This window comes from Paramisgurnus dabryanus, chromosome 19, assembly GCF_030506205.2.
Source record: "Paramisgurnus dabryanus chromosome 19, PD_genome_1.1, whole genome shotgun sequence".
In the NCBI taxonomy this organism is placed as follows: Eukaryota; Metazoa; Chordata; class Actinopteri; order Cypriniformes; family Cobitidae; genus Paramisgurnus; species Paramisgurnus dabryanus.
In genome coordinates, this window is record NC_133355.1 from 4,572,771 (window position 1) to 4,592,186 (window position 19,416).

Consider the following 19,416-nt stretch of genomic DNA (forward strand, 5'->3'; position numbering starts at 1 on the left):
GTTTGTAACAAATAAAGTATTTTTACAGTACAAACCTTATAAAGCCTATTCTAAAAATGTAATTATACACCATGTTTTTCTTTATAAAAGTATACAATATCAGAACTAAACCCATTATTATTTTTGTTCAAATTATGAATTATTTATATTTTTAAAAAAGACAGTAATAGTACTATTTAGTAAAAAAAGATCTATATAAAAATATACTAGGTATGTTAATGTGAGAATATTTTACATCTGTTAATCGACGTGTGATCTTAACTTAAAAACGAAAGTAAAATATGTTCGTCCGCATGGACATTGAAAACTGTGAAGTTTAATTAATATTATATGTTGTTATAATATTATATGTTGTATGTAAATTGTAACGAAAGTAATTCCCCCTGGGATAAGTATTTTTGCTTCTGGTTAATAGCGCATATTCATCTGAGAACTGATGATGTCTGTGTGTTTCAGACCCTGGCTGTGTGCCCTGAAGTGTATATGACAATAAAGTAGTAAATCTCAATGTATTTATTTTTAAAATGTATTTTAAATAGGCCTATAGGCTCATAGGTTTTTTGGTTAAAAAAATTCACAGCACCCCCTGTTCAAAATGACTTCCAGCGGCCCTGCCTTGACGCTTTGTGTGTTCGACTTTAAATGGTGCGGCGCTGACTGGTCGGCGTATGACATCAGAGTACCGCGAGAGCAAAGGTAAAGTCGGACCATTTGTAACATTTCGACTTGCTCTCGCGGTACTTTGATGTCTTCGTTGCCGAACTGTCTGCGCAGCGCCACATAGAAACGCCCTTTGACTCTTTAAGGCAAAGTACCAGCAACATGAGAAGTGGTGGCACGCAAAAGAAAGTGAAGGTACGCAGTACGCTAAAATATAAAGTGTCTGTACTGCGAGCACTGGTATAGTTATTTACATCGTGTGTTGCTCTTTCACCATTGTGCACCCGCGCACTCGCTCTGTAGTTTGTAGCTCGCGCTCCGGCTTCGATAAACAATGCCCGTTTCTCAATACCAAGTAGGGGAGAGTGGGGCAAAGTGAGCCAGTGGGTAAGTTGACCCACCCCCTTTATCTAGGCAACCATACAGATTTGTAGCCGTGTGACCACAAATACAGGTAGCAACCATAATTTATATTTGGCTATGTTAAAGAGAAGGACAAATTAAAGAGTTATGATTAAAGTATGATTTTTTTAACAAAAATATTTTTATCCTATCAAAGTAAAATTTATACATACCAGGTATAAAGGCTGTTATGTTAAAGTAGATTTATCCAGGTCTAAATATTCATACCATAAATATTGGTGATAGGCTAATGTATAAAACCATGTGAATGATTTAGCTAAAGATTAGCCTGAATTACTAAGCTAGGCAGTTTCCCAAAACGGTGGCTGTGGGGCAAAGTGAACCAGATGGGGTAAACTGAACCAGGGGTTCAACCCCACCATGAGGCACTGTAACCATTGAACATGTTTCATAACAAAAAAAATTCTGTGTAGTTTCGCACAACTGATTTGTTCATTTTTAAACATTTTAGAAAACATATCATGCTAAGACATTACAATATTAATTAATTTTTATGCATTTGGCGTTTTGCAGGTCCACACTGAAAAAACAAACATAACACTCAGAAACGTCCATTGACAATCTCCAAACAATAAGTTGTTCCTCAAAATCTGTATTTTCATCTGATACAGACTCAAACATGAGTGGATGACATCAGAGTACCGTGAGGGCGATTTAAAACCAACCTCCTCCGCTTTATTTCTCGCGGTACTCTGATGTCATCTGCTTGTTGGTTCTTGTGGCGCTGCGTAAAGTTGACCACACCTAAAAAATGTACTGCTAAACTCGACAGAAATGCTCTGTATACCAGCACCTCCTTTATTAATTGTATAGCAGGAAAAGTTCTATTTTACTTCTCAGCGTGATAAATAGCTTACAAGGTTTGGTGTGTGAGCGTGTGAACTGACAGAAATGCGTCTGTCTCATGGTGAATGCGTGGGACTTGATCGAGAGCCTAGGTTATATCAACATATGTCAAATTAAGTTACCTGATATCCACTTAATTTTATAAGTTATAAACATTCATTTAAAATAACATACAGCGTATGTATTAGGCCTATTTGCTTAAATTGCATTTTAACAAAGAAACTGCAAGGGTTGAAATTAAAACCCAACACGCTGGTGAAAACTGGATAAACCGGTTTTCTTTTGATTCACTGATGATGAGGTGATTGATTAGCATTGGGGGTTGGCAAAGAATTGGCAGACCTAGGGGTGGGTGGTTTTTAATTTCTTGACTCTGTGTCACTGGTAGCTGCTAAAACAAGCAGCTAAACCATGTACAATTAATTACATTTTGGAATTAACTTCCTTCATGTCTTTTTATTTATACACTGTAAAAAATATTTTCTGAATTTTTAAGTAGTTAGCATTAAATATGTTTACAAACAATTGGTTTACAAACTCTGGGATGTTTGTGATTATCATCATTCAGAAAAGTGGTGCTTGTGTTTAGACTTGTGTTTTACGTGATTAAATCATGAAGATTACATTAGTTTCTTTTCAGTGTAGAACAGTTTGTAATCAAAATGCAAAAATATAGTATATTTATAAACATCGCTGAAACAAAGAGTGAATTAAAATTAAAAAAGTAATAAAGTTAAAGCTGCTGATAATTTTGTTTATATTTACTAGCCTTTTCTGAGTGAAAAATGTTTAGATTTTGTTAAGTAGCCTAAATCCTACTCCAATTTATTTCAGTGTGGGTTTCTCATTTTTATCAGCTTTCTTTTGCTTTTCAAAGGGCCGTCTACCTTTGCTACAGCCAGTGCTTTAATGTGGGCCGGTAGGCGCCAGTACTCAGTACCGCCACTTCCAAATATAGCTCTTGCGTACCACCACCTCTCCCTGCGCCCAGAACGTACTTCTAGCGTACCAGAACGCTCATTTGCACATCTGTTTAAATCAGAGGCTTAATTTAATCCTTTGGCTGCGCTGCCGCTTTTCAAAGCGCCCTTCACAATGCAAGCTACCTAAAGCCGAAAGTATACTAGGGACGTCCGCGTAATTCCTCCCACCGAGAGCAGAGACTACATTACCCATACACCTTTGAGTTTTACAAGTTAAAAGCGCATGCGTAGCTTTTGCTGCTGTCAATAGGCTTGTTCGACTTCATGCGGCGCCCCGAAAATCGACAGCCGGAAGACATCACAGTATCGCGAGAGCGAGGCGAAATATGATTTCTTGAATCATTCTCGCGGTACTCTGACGTCATCCGGCTGTCGGTTCTTGCGGCGCCGCATGAAGTCGAACAAGCATAGTGTTAACAACTTGGTTTGGAGAGGTGTGTGAAACGCGCAACCATAGCTGCTCTGTTAAAATGAAAATACAATGAATACTTAATATGCCCTCCTGGTTTTAGACTCTGAGGAGTAAAAGACCAAGGTCAGAATCAAAGGACTCTCGCTGGCTGACATCCCACCAAGCCAGAATGATATCGCTGCAGGTACCCTTTTGTAGGTACGTGACAATCTCTGCTGTCGCGGCTGTCAGCTTGGTTCCCCTCGACGCAACTTCGGATTTCCTCAGACGATGTGCAGTGTAAAAACATTATTGAAATTGTATTAGACATACTTGCTAAACTACAAGTGAACGAAATTTAAATTAATTTGAACGACGCGCACAGGAGTTTTATCACCCGCAAAATGGAAAACAATGGGACAATATAAAGTGATGATTTTCGAGTTTCAAATGGCCAATATTTTGTTATTCTTGAACCCATAGACATGGTCTTGGTGTCCAGAGAGTATCTTTGCCCGACAGCGACAATATGTTATTAAAAAATAAATTACATCATTATGGATAAATGAGTGCTTGCAGAATATATGTATTTGAGAATGCTTATCAGTACTTTTTTGTTTCTTTAACTTTAAAGATGAATATTCTCCTTTAGAGATGGGCAATTTTCAGCAATATCACATTATATTCAACATTTTGAGCTCATAAAAAAGATTTTTCGCTTATTTAAATGATTTTATGTTTTTATGCACGTTTAGTTTTGGTGCAATTTCATCAAAAGCTTATAATTAGGAAATACACACAACACGCTTAACGTATATTTTCTATATGTTAAAAATGTTGTAAAAATTGCGTATTCTTATATAATAAGAATAACAATATGATACATTTATATTGCGCTCAAAATGATTTAGAAATGGAAAAAGGAATTCTTCTCAACTGAGTGCTTGCAGAATATATTTGAGAATGCTTATCAGTACTTTTTTGTTTCTTCAACTTTAAAGATGAATATTCTCCTTTAGAGATGGGCAATTTTCAGCAATAGCACATTATATTCAACATTTTGAGCTCATAAAAAAGATTTTTCGCTTATTTAAATTACTTTTTTATGTTTTTATGCACGTTTAGTTTTGGTGAAATTTCCTCAAAAGCTTGTAATTAGGAAATACACACAACATGCTTAACGTATATTTTCCATATGTTAAAAATGTTGTAAAAATTGCGTATTCTTATATAATAAGAATAACAATATGATATATTTATATTGCGCTCAAAATTATTTAGAAATGGAAAAAGGAATTCTTCTCAACTACCACCAATAAAGTTTTAAAATTCTTCTAGAAAAACGGCATTTAAACCCACGTGCACCGAACAAGAAAACGTATGCTTACATACAGTCCGTGTATGATATATTTTTTATTTAGTTTTACATATTTTTATTTATATGCATTTACTAATAGTCTACCGTAAGGTCATAATGTACACACTGTTAAAAATGATTCAGTGGCTTTGTAAATATCTCTAAAATAAATGATTAAAGTAACTTAATAAAATCTCTTAATGCAGTTATGCGATTTTTTTAGTTGGAAAATAAATTACTTAAAATAGAACAGATATTTTGTTTAAAATGTACATATATTATTTGATGTATACGCCTTAATAATATAAGTATTACATTTACAGATTATTTTAGTCAATATATTTAAAAAGGTCAGAGTAATATATTTAAGTTTTTTAAACTGTAATAATTGCATATTTCAAATTATTATTATTTCTATTTGACATCAAAAATGTGTAAGTTTTACGCCTAACTTGAAGTATGATTTACTTATATTTTTACATTGATATTATTTGAGTAAATGTAGGCAAAAAATAAATTAATAATAAGTAGAAAAAATGTCAATTTTAAACAATCACATAGCCAACGGTTTTTAATCAGCAACAAAGAAACTGCACATTTTGCCGATGACAAACACCTCAGAAACTCCTCCAATTTATGAATATTTACACTCACAATATGATTTTATTTCCTTAGTACAAAAGTATAACATATTATACAAATTCTCAGTGAAATGTATTAAACACCATTGCTACTTTTTATCGTGTTTCATACCATGTAAAGGGAAACATGATAATATAAAAAGTAGCCTACTGTTCAGTAATGCAGAAAAGCGCAACAGAACCATGTTAAAGCTATTAAAACGTTCAGATGCAAAAATGAACTAAATGTAAAATTAGATAAACTAGTTAATGATATTGCGTAAATGCGCTCGGTCTCTTCAAAGGTCTTCGCGAATTATTTTGTTATAAGACTCGATTATCATACATCACGTCGCTTCTACTGTAAGTACACGGAAAAAATAAGACAAATGATGCGCGTTTGAGTCGGATTTTTATGAAGAATATGTGACTGTTTATGTAACTGGCAAAAGAAAACTTCGCCAACAAAATGTTTGCCAAAAAGCATGCATTTGTATGACATCAAAGTCTATCGCCTAAACATTGATAATCCGTGTCATGTTACTTCAATATCATACAGTATACGCTAAGCATGAAGTCGAGCACACACATTGTCGTCAGTATGGCCTACATGAAACACGCCTGCCCTCTACAGGTTTTTATATTTCCTGCGTCCCCCACCGAACTCCCCTTCTGCGGGATCTCGCAGAATTTCGGAAGTCTCCGCGGCATTCTGCTCTCAGAAACGCGCATTTTTAAAGGCCACATCTGTATGGCCCCTATTTTAACGATCTGAAACGCAAGTGCGAAGCGCAACGCGCAAGTGAGTTTGTGGGCGGATCTTGGGCGCTGTTGCTATTTTCCTGGCGTGAGAAATAACTCTTGCACCGGGCGCAAATCAATAAGGGGTTGGTCTGAAGTAGGTTCATTATTCATAGGTGTGGTTTGGGCGTAACGTCAAATAAACCAATCAGAACGCTATCCAACATTCCCTTTAAACGCAAGGGCGCAAGTTCCATGGCGGGTTGCTATTATTATGACGGATTTACCAGGCGTACGCCAGGAGCGGTTCACAGCCGAGGAGACCGACGTCCTTTTACGGGGGAATCCCAAGCTTGCCAGGATAAATCGGGCATGCCGTATAACGGGAGGTGGATCTGCCTCAGGACTTGACGCCAGCAGAGGACATCGCTGCGTCCACCCTCATCGCTGAAAGGGTTTGGGGGCTTTGAAATCGGACCCAAGAAACGCAAGCAAGGTCCAACCCCAAAGTACACTTACAAATCAAGTTCATATACATTAAGGTTTCTTATGAAAACATTTTAATTATTATTTACATAAAATAAAACGTAATACAGCCACACAACAAAGTTATGAAAATATTTAATCGTTATTTGCATGAGAATTTTTTAACGCAGCCACACAATAAATAAAAACTATCACCACAATGCTCACCACTATGATTCCCCTTATCTCGTGTATTAATATTTTTAAGTGTAACAATTTATGATTTGCAAAAATAACTGTTGCATCTGTGTAGATTAGATAAGCAAAGTGTATGCGCATTGTGCACGCTATACATTATGGTCAAACATGCGCCCTTAAAATAGCATAATGAACAACGCGCAACGCGCCACTGACTTTAAACTTTTTTTTTCTGGTCAGTGGCGCAATTGTTTTTTGAAACTGCAAAATAGCATCAGGGATGGTTTGCGCCGGAACACGCCTCTTTTTTTGCGCTGAACCTCCCAGGGAGCGCAAGTTCATTCCCTAGTTTGCCGACGTGCGTCTGTGGAGGGAAAAACCCGCTGTGCGCCGGTGCAAAATACGAAATGATACATGCGTCACTGACAAAGTCAATTGCGCTGGGTGCAAGATAGGGCCCTATATGTCGTTCGAAAGGTCTAATTGGGCATACACACCAGATGCGAGTTCATAATAATAATAATAATAATAATAATAATAATATGGGCGGCGTGATTGCTGCGAAAACACACGCTATTTGCCTCAAACATGTCTTCGCCCAAGTTGAAAATATTGAACTAGAGCGAAAAATTCACATGAAACGAAGTTAAATCCTGTGAGTAATCTAGAGCGAGTAACCCGATGCCCCACATTTGGTGTGTATGTAGCATAAGAATGAAGTTTTCATATTTTAAAACATTTTTGCAGTAATAATAATGCAGTGACAGTAATTTATTAATTTGTGACAAGAGTATGCAGCAAACTGTTGACACCTAGGCGTTGTTGGTAAAAAATATTGCATTATTTTTATTTATTACAATAAATGTAAACTGCTTTAACAATTGTTTATTTTATATTTATACCTTCAGACACTTCCGTGAAAAACTTTAAAGTGTCTTCTTTAAAACAAGACCAAGATTAGGCTTCTAGACCAGAAAATGCCTGAGTTATATTAACCCTTTCCCCGCCTTTGACAAGTTATTTGTTTAAATAACTTAAGAGAAATTAAGAGAAAACATTTGCATGAAAAAAACACTGATGAGTTTTTGTGGTTATCTGTAATACCGCCATTATCAACTACACCACTTACCCAAATTATAAAAAAAAACTGAAGCAAATTTTTTTTAATTAATTTTACACTCCATGTATTTTTCAAATTTAATTCACATTTTTATACCCAAATTTTCAGTCGGCACATTTAACTTCCATCAGAAGTCAGAAATGAATTGAGCCTAACATTTAACCATTAAGGGTGTTTTCACACCTAGTTCATTTAAGCCCTCCAAACGCTCTCGGAGCAGTTCAGGGTGTATATGTGAACAAACCAAGTGATCTCAGAACCCCCTAAAAGGACACAAAAGTGAACCGAACTCAGACCACGTCTGGAGGTGGTCCGAGTACGGTTCGCTTTTGGGTTCTTTTGTGGTTCGATTTATTTTTGAGATGTGAAATCAATGAGGTCCCAGTTCGCTTCGAGTGTCGTTTCGACATTGTATCAAAATAAACTGCTGCACAGAAAGCTGGGGTCTGAGTTCTTATGAAGTAGTGATGTGAACAAGAAAGTGTCTGAGATCACTTCAGTTCTGAAGAGGACCAAAAAAAGAACTGGGTCCTCTTTTGAGTCCACTATATTGTGAACACCAAAAGGACTGAGGTCACATTCGGCTAGTTCCTTTTCTGGTTCACTTTAAGTGAACTGGGTTTAAATGAACTATATGTGAAAACACCCTAAAACTTATTTTTCTTTTAACTCTTTCCCCGCCATTGATGAGATATCTCGTCAATCAAGAGAAAACGCTTCCCCGCCAATGACGAGTTTTTCCGTCTTTCCGCAATACCGCCCTTCCGCAACTTTTTAAACCCGGAAGTATTGCCCTATGGCAAGCTGCTGCATGTCCGTGTCTGTTTTAAAGATCGCTCTGAATGGGAACTCTATGAAAAGTCTGTCACAAAAATGGAATTATCTCTGCTTTTTGCTCAAAATGTGGTGTTTTTGCAGAAACCTTCCCATATTCAAAAGCTGATTACAAAAGAACTACTGAAGGTAGGATGAAACGGTTTGTTTTGTTTGAAAGCAGAGGGTCTGTTCTTTCATTTGATATATTGTATGTTTATATATTTGAAGAAGAACATTTTCTGGAAGGCATTAAACTTTGGTGAAAATCATGAAAAACGCTGGCGCTGGCTGGCAACTTTTTTTAAAAACGCTGACGGTGAAAGAGTTAAGGACTGCAATACTTAACTGGATTTGGGCATCTTAATAAAAAAATATAAAAATGTTCTGACTTACTTGTAAAACAGTAAATTTGAAAATTCATGGATAAGAACAATAATTATATTTAAGCATTTCAAATACTGTAAAAAAAAATGCAGCATGAAGTTAAAATTACTTGTTGAAATTGTTTAACTTAATTAAAATTAAAATATATGTAGATATGACTTTTTAATGGCCTAAAGCTAATATCAATATCTCAGGAATTGTTGCTCTTACACTGTGAGTAAAGCGATAATATCAGATGGTAACCTACAGTACCACCACTTGGCAATGCTTATAGTACTGAATGATCATTTTAATATAATACAATAGTTAAATGTTCCTCTAAAAATAGCATTGAACATTTTAAAACATTGTACTTTTTACTTCCTTACTGTATTTTTGGCATAATTTATCTAATGCTTCTCTTAAATTCTCACATCTAGAGGACCTTCACGTTGAAGAAACTTTAAACCAGCTCACAGCTAAACTGCAGGTCTGCGAAACACTTTATAAACTGAATTATTGAGGTTAATAAACACATTTTTCACATATTCACCATAACAGATCTGACTCTCTGTAGTTACAGGGTGGTCATGAGAAAGTAGCAGAAGAGATCAGTAAAGATCTGAACCAGCTCTGTGCTCAGCTGTCTGCTGTTTGGACTCGGTTTTTGGAAGCTACGGTTCCTAATCCACATATCCGCTCCTATCTGGCCCAGGAACACCACACGCTCAGGGTGAGACAGAGATTTTAAATGTTAAGAGTTCAATTAAAGGAAAACTTCAACTTAGAGAATGAAAAATGGCTTTAAGCTATTATGAGCATGTCTACCATCCAAATGACTGATTTTAATGCTATTATATAAATATGCTGTTGAATGTATGCTGGATTGCAGTGCTTAAGGTATTATGTGTAAATGAAAAACCTAGGTTTAATGGTTAACAATAAAAAAGCTAACATAGGGTTAAATGCAATTTATTGTTACCATTTATGCTATTTACAAAGTGTATCATGCCAGTTTTTGTTATTGTGCAATAGACAATATGACAAAGAAATATATGTGGATATTTGTTTGCTTCACCAAATACAATCGATCACTTTTACTCCAAGCATTAAATCTGATTTAATGATACACAGAGTGTCTTGGGTCAATTCAGCAGTCATAAATAGTCCCTGATATACACACATATCCCACAGAACATCTTATTTTAACCATAGGATACCTCAGCTTTTAATTCTAGAATAGCAAGTTATTATAAAAAACATAAGATGAAAAGATACATCCAATTTTACTAGTATTACTGGAGTAGTTTAATTTCTATCCAGGCTTACGTTATGAAGTATTTCTGCTCACTGAAGAGGAATGTGAGGAATGTGTGACGGAGCAGAATCTTAAAAACAAGATTGTGATCCATTTAAAATGCTCATTTGAGGAAAAGCAATAGAAAGAACAAAAATGAGACAGATTATTTAAAATCTGAGAGGATGACACACAATTTAGTGAAATGTACAACGACTCATATTGCAGAATTTGTCAATTATGAAAATACTTAGCATGTTGTGTTATGGAGATGTATAGGCACTGATTTGTGTGTTGTGCAGGTCCGGAGGTTTTCTGAAGGTTACTTTTTCACTGAACATCTGAAAGAGACTTCACTCACATTTCAGGAGGAATTGTAAGTGTTTTACTATCTCTCTCTCTCTCTCTCTCTCTCTCTCTCTCTCTCTCTCTCTCTCTCTCTCTCTCTCTCTCTCTCTCTCTCTCATAGACACATGACTGTATATTCTGCCCCTTCCCCTAATTCAAGGGTCTATAACCCGCTGGTTCCCTCCCTGAAGCTTTAAAACTTCAAATAAATGCTATTTTTTATTGTATTTTATTTTTTTCTTTGGAATACAATTTTATTTCCCAGATCGAATTGGTGTTGTTACATTAAAAAAGTGTTTACATTAAAAGTGTTTTAATATTTTTTCAATCAAAAAATGCGTCACATTCATCCATCGCATGTTGCCGCATGTCGTGGATATCCATGAATATTTCATGAAAGTTTCGGAAGAATATAGAATATCTTTGTGGACTTATCTGTCTGCTTGATATTTGGCGAAAATATTTTCTTTTTTTAAGCATGAATTACATAAAAAGCAAACATCACTCTGGTCTCATGAATGACAGTCCTGCGTGAAGATAAGTCACGTCTTATAGCCCTGATATAGATAAGCTCTGCAGTGATGTTTAACAACAGAAATCACATTAATCATGTGAGAAATTGATTTTATACGCTATTATTTTACATATACATATTTGTATATTGGATCCTTTACTGATGTAACTGTGTTTTATGTTCAGGCTCGATTGATTGCTGTGATAACTGAGAAAAAAACATGACGACCGCACAATGAAATGAACTTTTTTTTGAACAGTTATGAACAGTTATAATTAAACATAAATTTTAAATAACAGCAGCAGCTATGTTTTATAATTTTTAGTGGGCTGCTGTCTCTTTTATTTTCCACAGAAAAAGGGAATGACTCAAACCACCCTGAAATATGTATTTTGTTTGAAAATAATTTTACACATGCCAGTGTTTGTTTTTTCTAATGTTCATATGGATATAAAACTTATATGCCATGTTATCTTTAAATTAGGGATGAAATAAGTTTTGTGGCTCTTAAGAATTTTTTTTTGGTCAAACCGGGGCCAAAATATGGAAGGTATTTTTGGACTTTTTAAAATTAATTAATTAAATGATAAAATAAAAATTTGAGAATTAAATGCTAGAATAAAAATTAAAACATTTTTAAGGTGATGAAGCATCATTCTGGCCAAATTGAAAAATAAAATTAAATTGATGATTTGACATTTCATTTTCCATATAATCTTGAGGCAAGACTAAAATATAAAAATAAAAATGCAAACTTGAAAAGGAATCTGTAAAAAAATTTTTTAAAAGGCTTTTTATTCATGCCCAAGCAATAATAGGGACAAAATTAAAATGTAAAGTTTAAATTTTATGTTCTCTCTTATTGTTTTCATTTTTGTTTTTCAATTTTTTTATTAAAGCATTTAATTTTCAAATTTGGGACATATTTTGTGATTTAATTTTTTTTTAATTATTTAATTAATTAATTTAAAAAAGACCACAAATACTTTCCATACAAAAATGGCTCTTTTGATGTTAAAGGTTGCAGACCCCTGCCCTAATCCAACCCTTAAAAAAACACCATTCTTTATGAATTATAAACTAGTCCCCTAGCTAATCCCCACCCCATGTACATTTTCTATACATAGAGCTCAAATGTATTGCTTTTCTCTGTTCTCTTTTGACTGACAAGATATATCGGCCATGACTATCGGCTGTTTTTAAACTATACGCCGGTAGTGTTGAAAGTTACTTTTATCGACCGATACCGATTATTGGCGATATATCAGTTTAACACTGCCGATTTGAACACACTGTGGAGATCACTGTGCCCTTGTTCAAGACTTACAAAGTCTATTGCAAATCATTCTCTAATGACTGATACTAAAAATAAATCTGCGTGTTATATATTCATGACCTACATCTGTGTGCAGGATCAACAGGCATGCGCAGGTGGCCGCAGACATGCGTAACTCGGATTATCTGCTCCGAATGCCTCCCTTGCCCGTGGAATGTCTGGACATTGATGGAGACTGGAGCAGCTTGCCGATCATCTTCGAGGACCGATACGTGGACACGCCCTGTTTAGGTGACAACCAATTATTAGTGTATTTTTATAATCAATTAAAATAAAGCGTTTAAACAGTTTCCTTTCTTTATTCCAGACTATACTACTCATGTGCAGAATCAGGTATTTCAGACATCACCTGAGATGAACAGGATAGAAAACCAGACCACGTGTGTGGTCGAGGGGACAAAAGACAATTATACACCAGCAAAACCCCTTAGTGGAGATTACATGGACCGTAAGGAGACCGGAGCTGAAGAAGAGGCTGTGATTGGCTGTGATATTGACAGAAACAAACATGTCATGACTCGGTCTGGTTCAAGAATTGAGGCTATCGATGAAGTCACGTGCTATTATGAAAATGAGGAAATAGACTCGATGTCTGTGGATGGCATTGATGCAATAGTTATCGAAGAAAAAACTGAAACAAACTATGAAAATGCATTCGCTAAATCTGACTTGAAACAAACTATTGTACACAGTAATGCCGACGTGCAAATCATACCAACGGATGCTGACCTCACCAGCCCTGACAGCTTTGAGTTCCTGCCCGCTCATAACCAACTAGAAACACCAAGCAATACTGGGAACGACGACCTACAATCAGTATTAAATGACAGATATATCGAAGCGCCCGCAAAGGATTCTGGGATTATATACACAGCACCAGCGAATCTAGCCACTCCCCCTTCTCGAAACACTTTACAACAGATCCGCCGCCTGTCCGAGACTCCGCCCAGGGGCGTGTTCACGAGCGGGTCTAAGCTGATGAACCGTTCCTCCTCTGTGATCTCAGATTCTGGCATCGAAAGCGAGCCAAGCTCCGTGGCCTGGACTCTGGAGGGTCGAGGTGGGGTCACAGTGGGCCGGGATGTCTTGGCACGGTGCCGGACGGCACACCAGAGCTCCTTGGAGGGCCTACAGACGGAAAGTCACGGCAGCATACCGAGTGTCACGCAGGCGTCTCTGACCTCCATAAGCTCCTTGCCGTATGAGGAGGATGAGGAAAGGCAGCTTAACACTTTGACAAAATCTGCTTCGGCACCGCAGATCAGCAGCCGCGATGACACGGAGGGAACGCAGGATCAAACATCCGATCAGGAATCTGATACAAATTTCCTGCCAGCAACATTCCTATACCAGCAATTTGTGACAGACGGCGGTGTTGAAAAGGTTTCGGATGAATGTCTTGTGCGTGAAAACCCAGAGCTTTGCACCTGTGATGATGAACACAAGGTGGTGCTAGAGTTGAATACATACGAAAAAGACAACGATGAAATCAGCGTTCATCAGATTCAATTGAACAATGCAAGTACAGATAATTTCTCGGATTTAACGATTGATGGTGAGACAACCAATGAGAAAGAAAGGCCCAGTGACCTCATTGAACTTCCAGCCAATGAGAGAGAGCAGCTGGCAGTAGAGGGACAAAGCAGAGTCGATAAAACGTCCAGTTTAGGTCTGGCATTTGTGAATAAAAAGGTGGTGGAGGTCGTGAACCTGTCGGTTTCGTGCGCTCCCACGTGTCTGCCCTTCTCATCGGTACTCCGCGATTCGCCATCGGTCGGTGGGTTGTCCTCACGCCAGGCCACCTCACCCATTACCCATCAACCCCTGGGATCCTTTGGGATTATCTCCTCTTCCTCCTCCTCGGATGCTGAATTGGAAATAAATGAGAGGATGCTTAAGTAAGGCTTGCTGTTATTTAACAATACCAACATTTTTACATTCAAATGCATTCGTTTTTAGAAAAAAAAATTTGGCTTTGTTTTGTAAATGTTTTTGGTTTTAAATGTAATGTTTACTCTGTGACATTTAAAGGGCCCATGGCATGAAAATCTGACTTTTTCCATGTTTAAGTGCTATAATTGGGTTCCCAGTGCTTCTATCAACCTAGAAAATGTGAAAAAAATCAACCCAGTAACTTAGTTTTGGTAAACCATTCTCTGCAACAATGTGAAAAATTAGGTCATTGAAATCTGGCTCTCGTTATGATGTCATAAGGGGATTTTATTATAATAATACCGCCCCTTAATCTGCACTATCCAACCACAGCACTGCCATTTAGTTCAGAGAGAAAGAGAGAGAAAAAAATAGTGACAGCACAATTGAGTTTGAATTCCAACAAACCACCATCATTGTGATTAGTGTTTGCACTTCATCAGCTCATTTGCATTTTAAAGGACACACCCAAAACGACACATTTTTGCACACACCTACAAAGTGGCAATTTTAACATGTTATAATAAATTATCTATATGGTATTTTGAGCTGAAACTTTATATATGTGTTCTGGGGACACCAAAGATTTATTTGACATCTTAAAAATGTATTGTGTCATGTCCCCTTTAACCCTTATGTACTGTTGGGGATGTTTTCATCCACTATAGGGTGCTTTTGAGTCTTAATTAGGCCACAACTTTCTCTGTGTTTCAGCAAATGGAATGATTTTTGGTGACAAATCTTATATCGACACGTTTTGAAAAAAAGCTTTGAATTTAAAAAAAAACTCAACTAAATTAAGTGGCTGTAAAATGCATCATATATATTAATGTGTTAATAACCTGTTAACGCAAAGTCATTTTAACGGCACTAATTTTATTAACGCGCGATTAACGCAACACCCAATTTCTGTTTGACCCTTGGTCTAGCCCAGTGGTTCTCAAACTTTTTCAGCGTGCGGCCCCCTTTGTGTACAGTGCATTTTTTCGCGGCCCCCCGAAAGAAAATTTATGACAAAAACAGTTCTAAAATGTAATATTTTAATTAAACAAAACATATAAAATTATACCTAGTAGTGCTGTTAGTTAGTTGGCTAATTATTTTTTAGGTTCAATTACACAGAATTCATGATAAATGAATGTATTTTATAAAATGTCATAAAACTGGGGCCCCCCTGGCACCATCTCGTGGCCCCCAGTTTGAAAACCACTGGTCTAGCCCACAGCTGGATGAATTGAGACGCAGCAAGTGACCTGCGCTGTCTAGATGATTCGGAGGTTTTAATAAAAATAAGAGATTAAATATTTTAATCTATTGACAGCCCTAATATATAAACACAATTTTATAAATTTTTAATATAAAAAGGGATTGTAGACTGGATTTTTTTTTAACCTTTTATCACAGTTTTGGGCATGTGAATGATTAGTAAAACATTGGCTTTCATGCATTGTTAGTTTTTGTGCATCATCAGATTTAATTTTTTTCTCCCTCATTTATTGTTCGTGGCTGTTTTTGCCCCATTAAATTCCATTATAACGACATTTTTACACCTTATAATCATGCATTCTTGATTGTTAGTGGTTTTCCCTGTTGCAAAGAGGTAAAATTTGTCATTTTTACTGCTGATCACCAGGTGGCACCATTAACCCTTTAGATATGCCTGTGCACAAACAAAGCTTAGTTTCTGACTTGTACATGGAGTTATATGGAGTATAACAACATATTATTGTGTGTGTTGTTTTATGTAAGATAATTTTTTTAAGCAAACTTTTTTTGACGCATAACACCTGTGACATCAATTAATAAAGGTTTTTAAGTATAGCTCCTGTAGCTCACTGCAGTTGGTGAAGCATTGTGCTAGCAAAGCAAAGGTCATGGGTTCAATCTGAGAGATCACACATACAATGTACAGCGTGAATGCACCGTAAGTCGCATTGCATGAGAGTATCTGCCAAATGCATAAATGTAAATGTCTTTTTTTATTAAAAATTATAATGTGTCCACTATTGGATATGATTAGTGACATATGTACTGTAAGAGATTTGATATTAAGGATTATTGTATTATTTATTCTATGTGCAATGGTTTAAATGTGCCATTACTATTTTGCAGCTTTTATAAAGCAAAAGAAGCCCTGCTGATGGAGCTGATGTTCAGAGGATGTCTCTATAGTGATCAACCCTTCCTCGCCTCTGACCATCCATACTTCCCACCAGAAGAGGACGACACAGAGTTTGAGGACGGGATACATCTTGTGGTGTGTGTCCATGGACTCGATGGTAAACCTTCTTATTTTACTTACACTAAAGTCAAGAAGCTTTATTGTTATATAGTGATGCAGTACATAGTGAAATGAGCCATTTTTCCAGAACCATGGTGCTACATACAGACACTGAACTTTATAAAACATCACAGAGCTAAGGATTTTAACTCTTTCCCCGCCATTGACGAGATATCTTGTCAATTAAGAGAAAACGCTTCCCCGCCAATGACGAGATTTTTCGTCTTTCCGCAATACCGCTATTATCCACCAGGTGGCGCCCTTCCGCAACTTTTTAAAACCCGGAAGTATTGCCCTATGGCAAGCTGCTGCATGTCCGTGTCTGTTTTAAAGATCGCTCTGAATATGATTTCTATGAAAAGTCCGTCATAAAAATGGAATTATCTCAAAATATGGTGTTTTTGCAAAAACCTACCCATATTCAAAAGCTGATTACAAAAGAACCACTAAAGGTAGGATGAAAGGTAGGTTTTTTTTGTTTGAAAGCAGAGGGTCTGTTCTTTCATTTGGTATATTGTATGTTTATTTATTTAAAGAAGAACATTTTCTGGAAGGCATTAAACTTTGGTGAAAATCATGAAAAACGTTGGCGCTGGCTGGCAACTTTTTTTTTTAAATGCTGCCGGTGAAAGAGTTAACTTAGCTACATAAAGTGCATGCAAACTAATGTAAACAGTTATGTATCAGTAAAATAAAATTACTAGATAATAGGGTTGTGACAATTAATCGGTCAAATGTGCGTTTTCTCAATGAATGAATTTGAATGAATTACGGTGAAATGCCGCCACATTCAAAAGCCAGAGGGCGCTCTGGTGTAGAAACTCCATTTGTGCCACAGAAGAAGTATCATTACAAACACTATTCCAGGAAATATCTAGAGGCGTATTTATATGACGGTTCTTCAGATTGTTTCAGGTATTTTCATGAAAAAAGAGAATATTTTGAATGATTGTGTTTGACGAGTGTTGCTTTTTTAAATGCACGTTATAAACGACTCAAACTCAAAGTGATTTTAGATTGATAAGGACTTCCTACTGATCACAGAGTAAACAGTGTTTCATGCACAAGCTGTGCATGAAACACTGAATCGGAGCCTTACGATTCAGAATCGATTTTAGACAGGTCTTTTCAATGGGAACGCGATGCATCGATGCACATCCCTACTAGATAAAGGTCCAATAATAACAATAAATGTAAAACACTACTGATAAAAATTTTAAAAGAAAGTGAAAAATAATGTTTTTGAAGCTAGAATGTGCTATGAAATTATCTAAATATTAACTTAACTCTTTCCCCGCCATTAAGAGAAAACATTTGCATAAAAAAAACGTGTTCCCTATGAGGTTTTATGGTTATTTGTAATACCTTGATTATCCACTAGATGGCACATTTGCCCAATTTATAAAAAACCTGAAGCAAAAAACTATTTATTAATTTTATACTCTGTGTATGTTTTCATAATCTTTCTGAATCTGATCTCTAACAAAATCCTTCACAAAAATGCTAAAAAAATATTTGTGAAGAAAAATACCCATATTTAAGAGTTTACAAGCAGAAAAAATATAGACCGTTTCAGCAGTAACAACATAAACAAGCACCTGTCGCGGTCCGCACGTAACTTCCGGTAAACTCCGCTAAGAATAAATAACAACAAAGTTCTTTAAACGTAGTTTATTTATATAACAAGCAAAAAAACAACACATAGATTACCTAGGAAACCAAAACATTTGTTATTTTCGACGAGGCATTTGTTCAAGAGATCAGTTAAGCAACTAGTCAGACCATTAAAAAAACGAAACCGGAAGTATGGTTCGGATCCAGACGTGTATCACTACAGCGCACGTGCGTCCGATTAAACCGTCAATAGATAGGATGAAATGTTTTTTTCCTGTTTTGTTTGTTTCTTTATTATTTGTTTGAAAGCAGAGGGTCTGTTCTTTCCTTTGATATATTTATATGTTTCTATATTTTTTGAAGAAAATTTTCCTGGAAGGCATTTTGTGAAACTTTTGTGAAAACTTTTCAAAAAAAAAAAAAAAAAAAAAAAAGGTGATGGTGAATGAGTTAAATGTTAGGGGGTACTTACAGTAATTTATTTGGGTCAAGGGGGTTCAACTGACAAACAAGTAGCACCTAAATGTTAAAGTTTTATCAACCTGAAATTACAATTGATTTAAACTTACTTGACTAGTGAGGAGTTGCTATAAATTATAAAAAATAAAGTTGAAATAATTTAAGCTAATTCAGTTTCATTTGTATAATTTAAAGCAACTGTTTACTAGTCAAAAAAGTTGAAATGAATTGTAAATTAAAGTTGATTAAACTTAAAATATTTAAGTGCAACAAGGAATTTATTACTATGTGAAGGGACACTAATGCTCAATCACACAAACCGCAAATAAAGCGTCTGGCGCGTAGGATTTCTAACGAACCCCTAAGGTGACATTGGAGTAAAAAAATCTAAAGTTTAGTTTCATGTGCCCATGCGAAACTTTCATGTGCTCACGCAAAACCTTCATGTGCAAAATTTTTTCTTAAGTTTAGTTTCGCTTGCTCGCGTGAAACTATTGCACGCGCGCGCGTGAAACTTTCGATTTCACGTGCGCGCGCGATAGTTTCAGGTAAGCATGTGATAGTTTCACGTGCTCGCACGATAGCTGCAGGCGCAACTAAACTTAAAAAAAATTCTGCACATGAAAGTTTAACTTGAGCACATGAAACTAAA

The 19,416-nt window shown here is 36.1% G+C and overlaps 1 protein-coding gene and 1 long non-coding RNA gene across 2 annotated transcripts in view; one reads left to right on the forward strand and one right to left on the reverse strand.

Moving 5' to 3' along the window:
- fam135b (family with sequence similarity 135 member B) overlaps window positions 1–19,416 on the forward strand; it is a 70,824-nt gene that overhangs the window by 35,755 nt on the left and 15,653 nt on the right. The window contains exons 9-14 of the mRNA XM_065282909.2: window positions 9,424–9,473; window positions 9,561–9,716; window positions 10,583–10,656; window positions 12,555–12,709; window positions 12,786–14,376; window positions 16,523–16,689. Of these exons, the coding sequence (XP_065138981.1) occupies window positions 9,424–9,473; window positions 9,561–9,716; window positions 10,583–10,656; window positions 12,555–12,709; window positions 12,786–14,376; window positions 16,523–16,689 (2,193 nt within the window). The remainder of the gene's footprint in view (window positions 1–9,423; window positions 9,474–9,560; window positions 9,717–10,582; window positions 10,657–12,554; window positions 12,710–12,785; window positions 14,377–16,522; window positions 16,690–19,416) is intronic.
- The window catches only part of LOC141281049 (uncharacterized), a 62,286-nt gene that overhangs the window by 12,622 nt on the left and 30,248 nt on the right, over window positions 1–19,416 (reverse strand). Inside the window, exons 3-4 of the long non-coding RNA XR_012335439.1 lie at window positions 14,189–14,345; window positions 12,543–12,701 (exon numbers count right to left, since the gene is read on the reverse strand). This is a non-coding gene — a long non-coding RNA (uncharacterized lncRNA). The remainder of the gene's footprint in view (window positions 1–12,542; window positions 12,702–14,188; window positions 14,346–19,416) is intronic.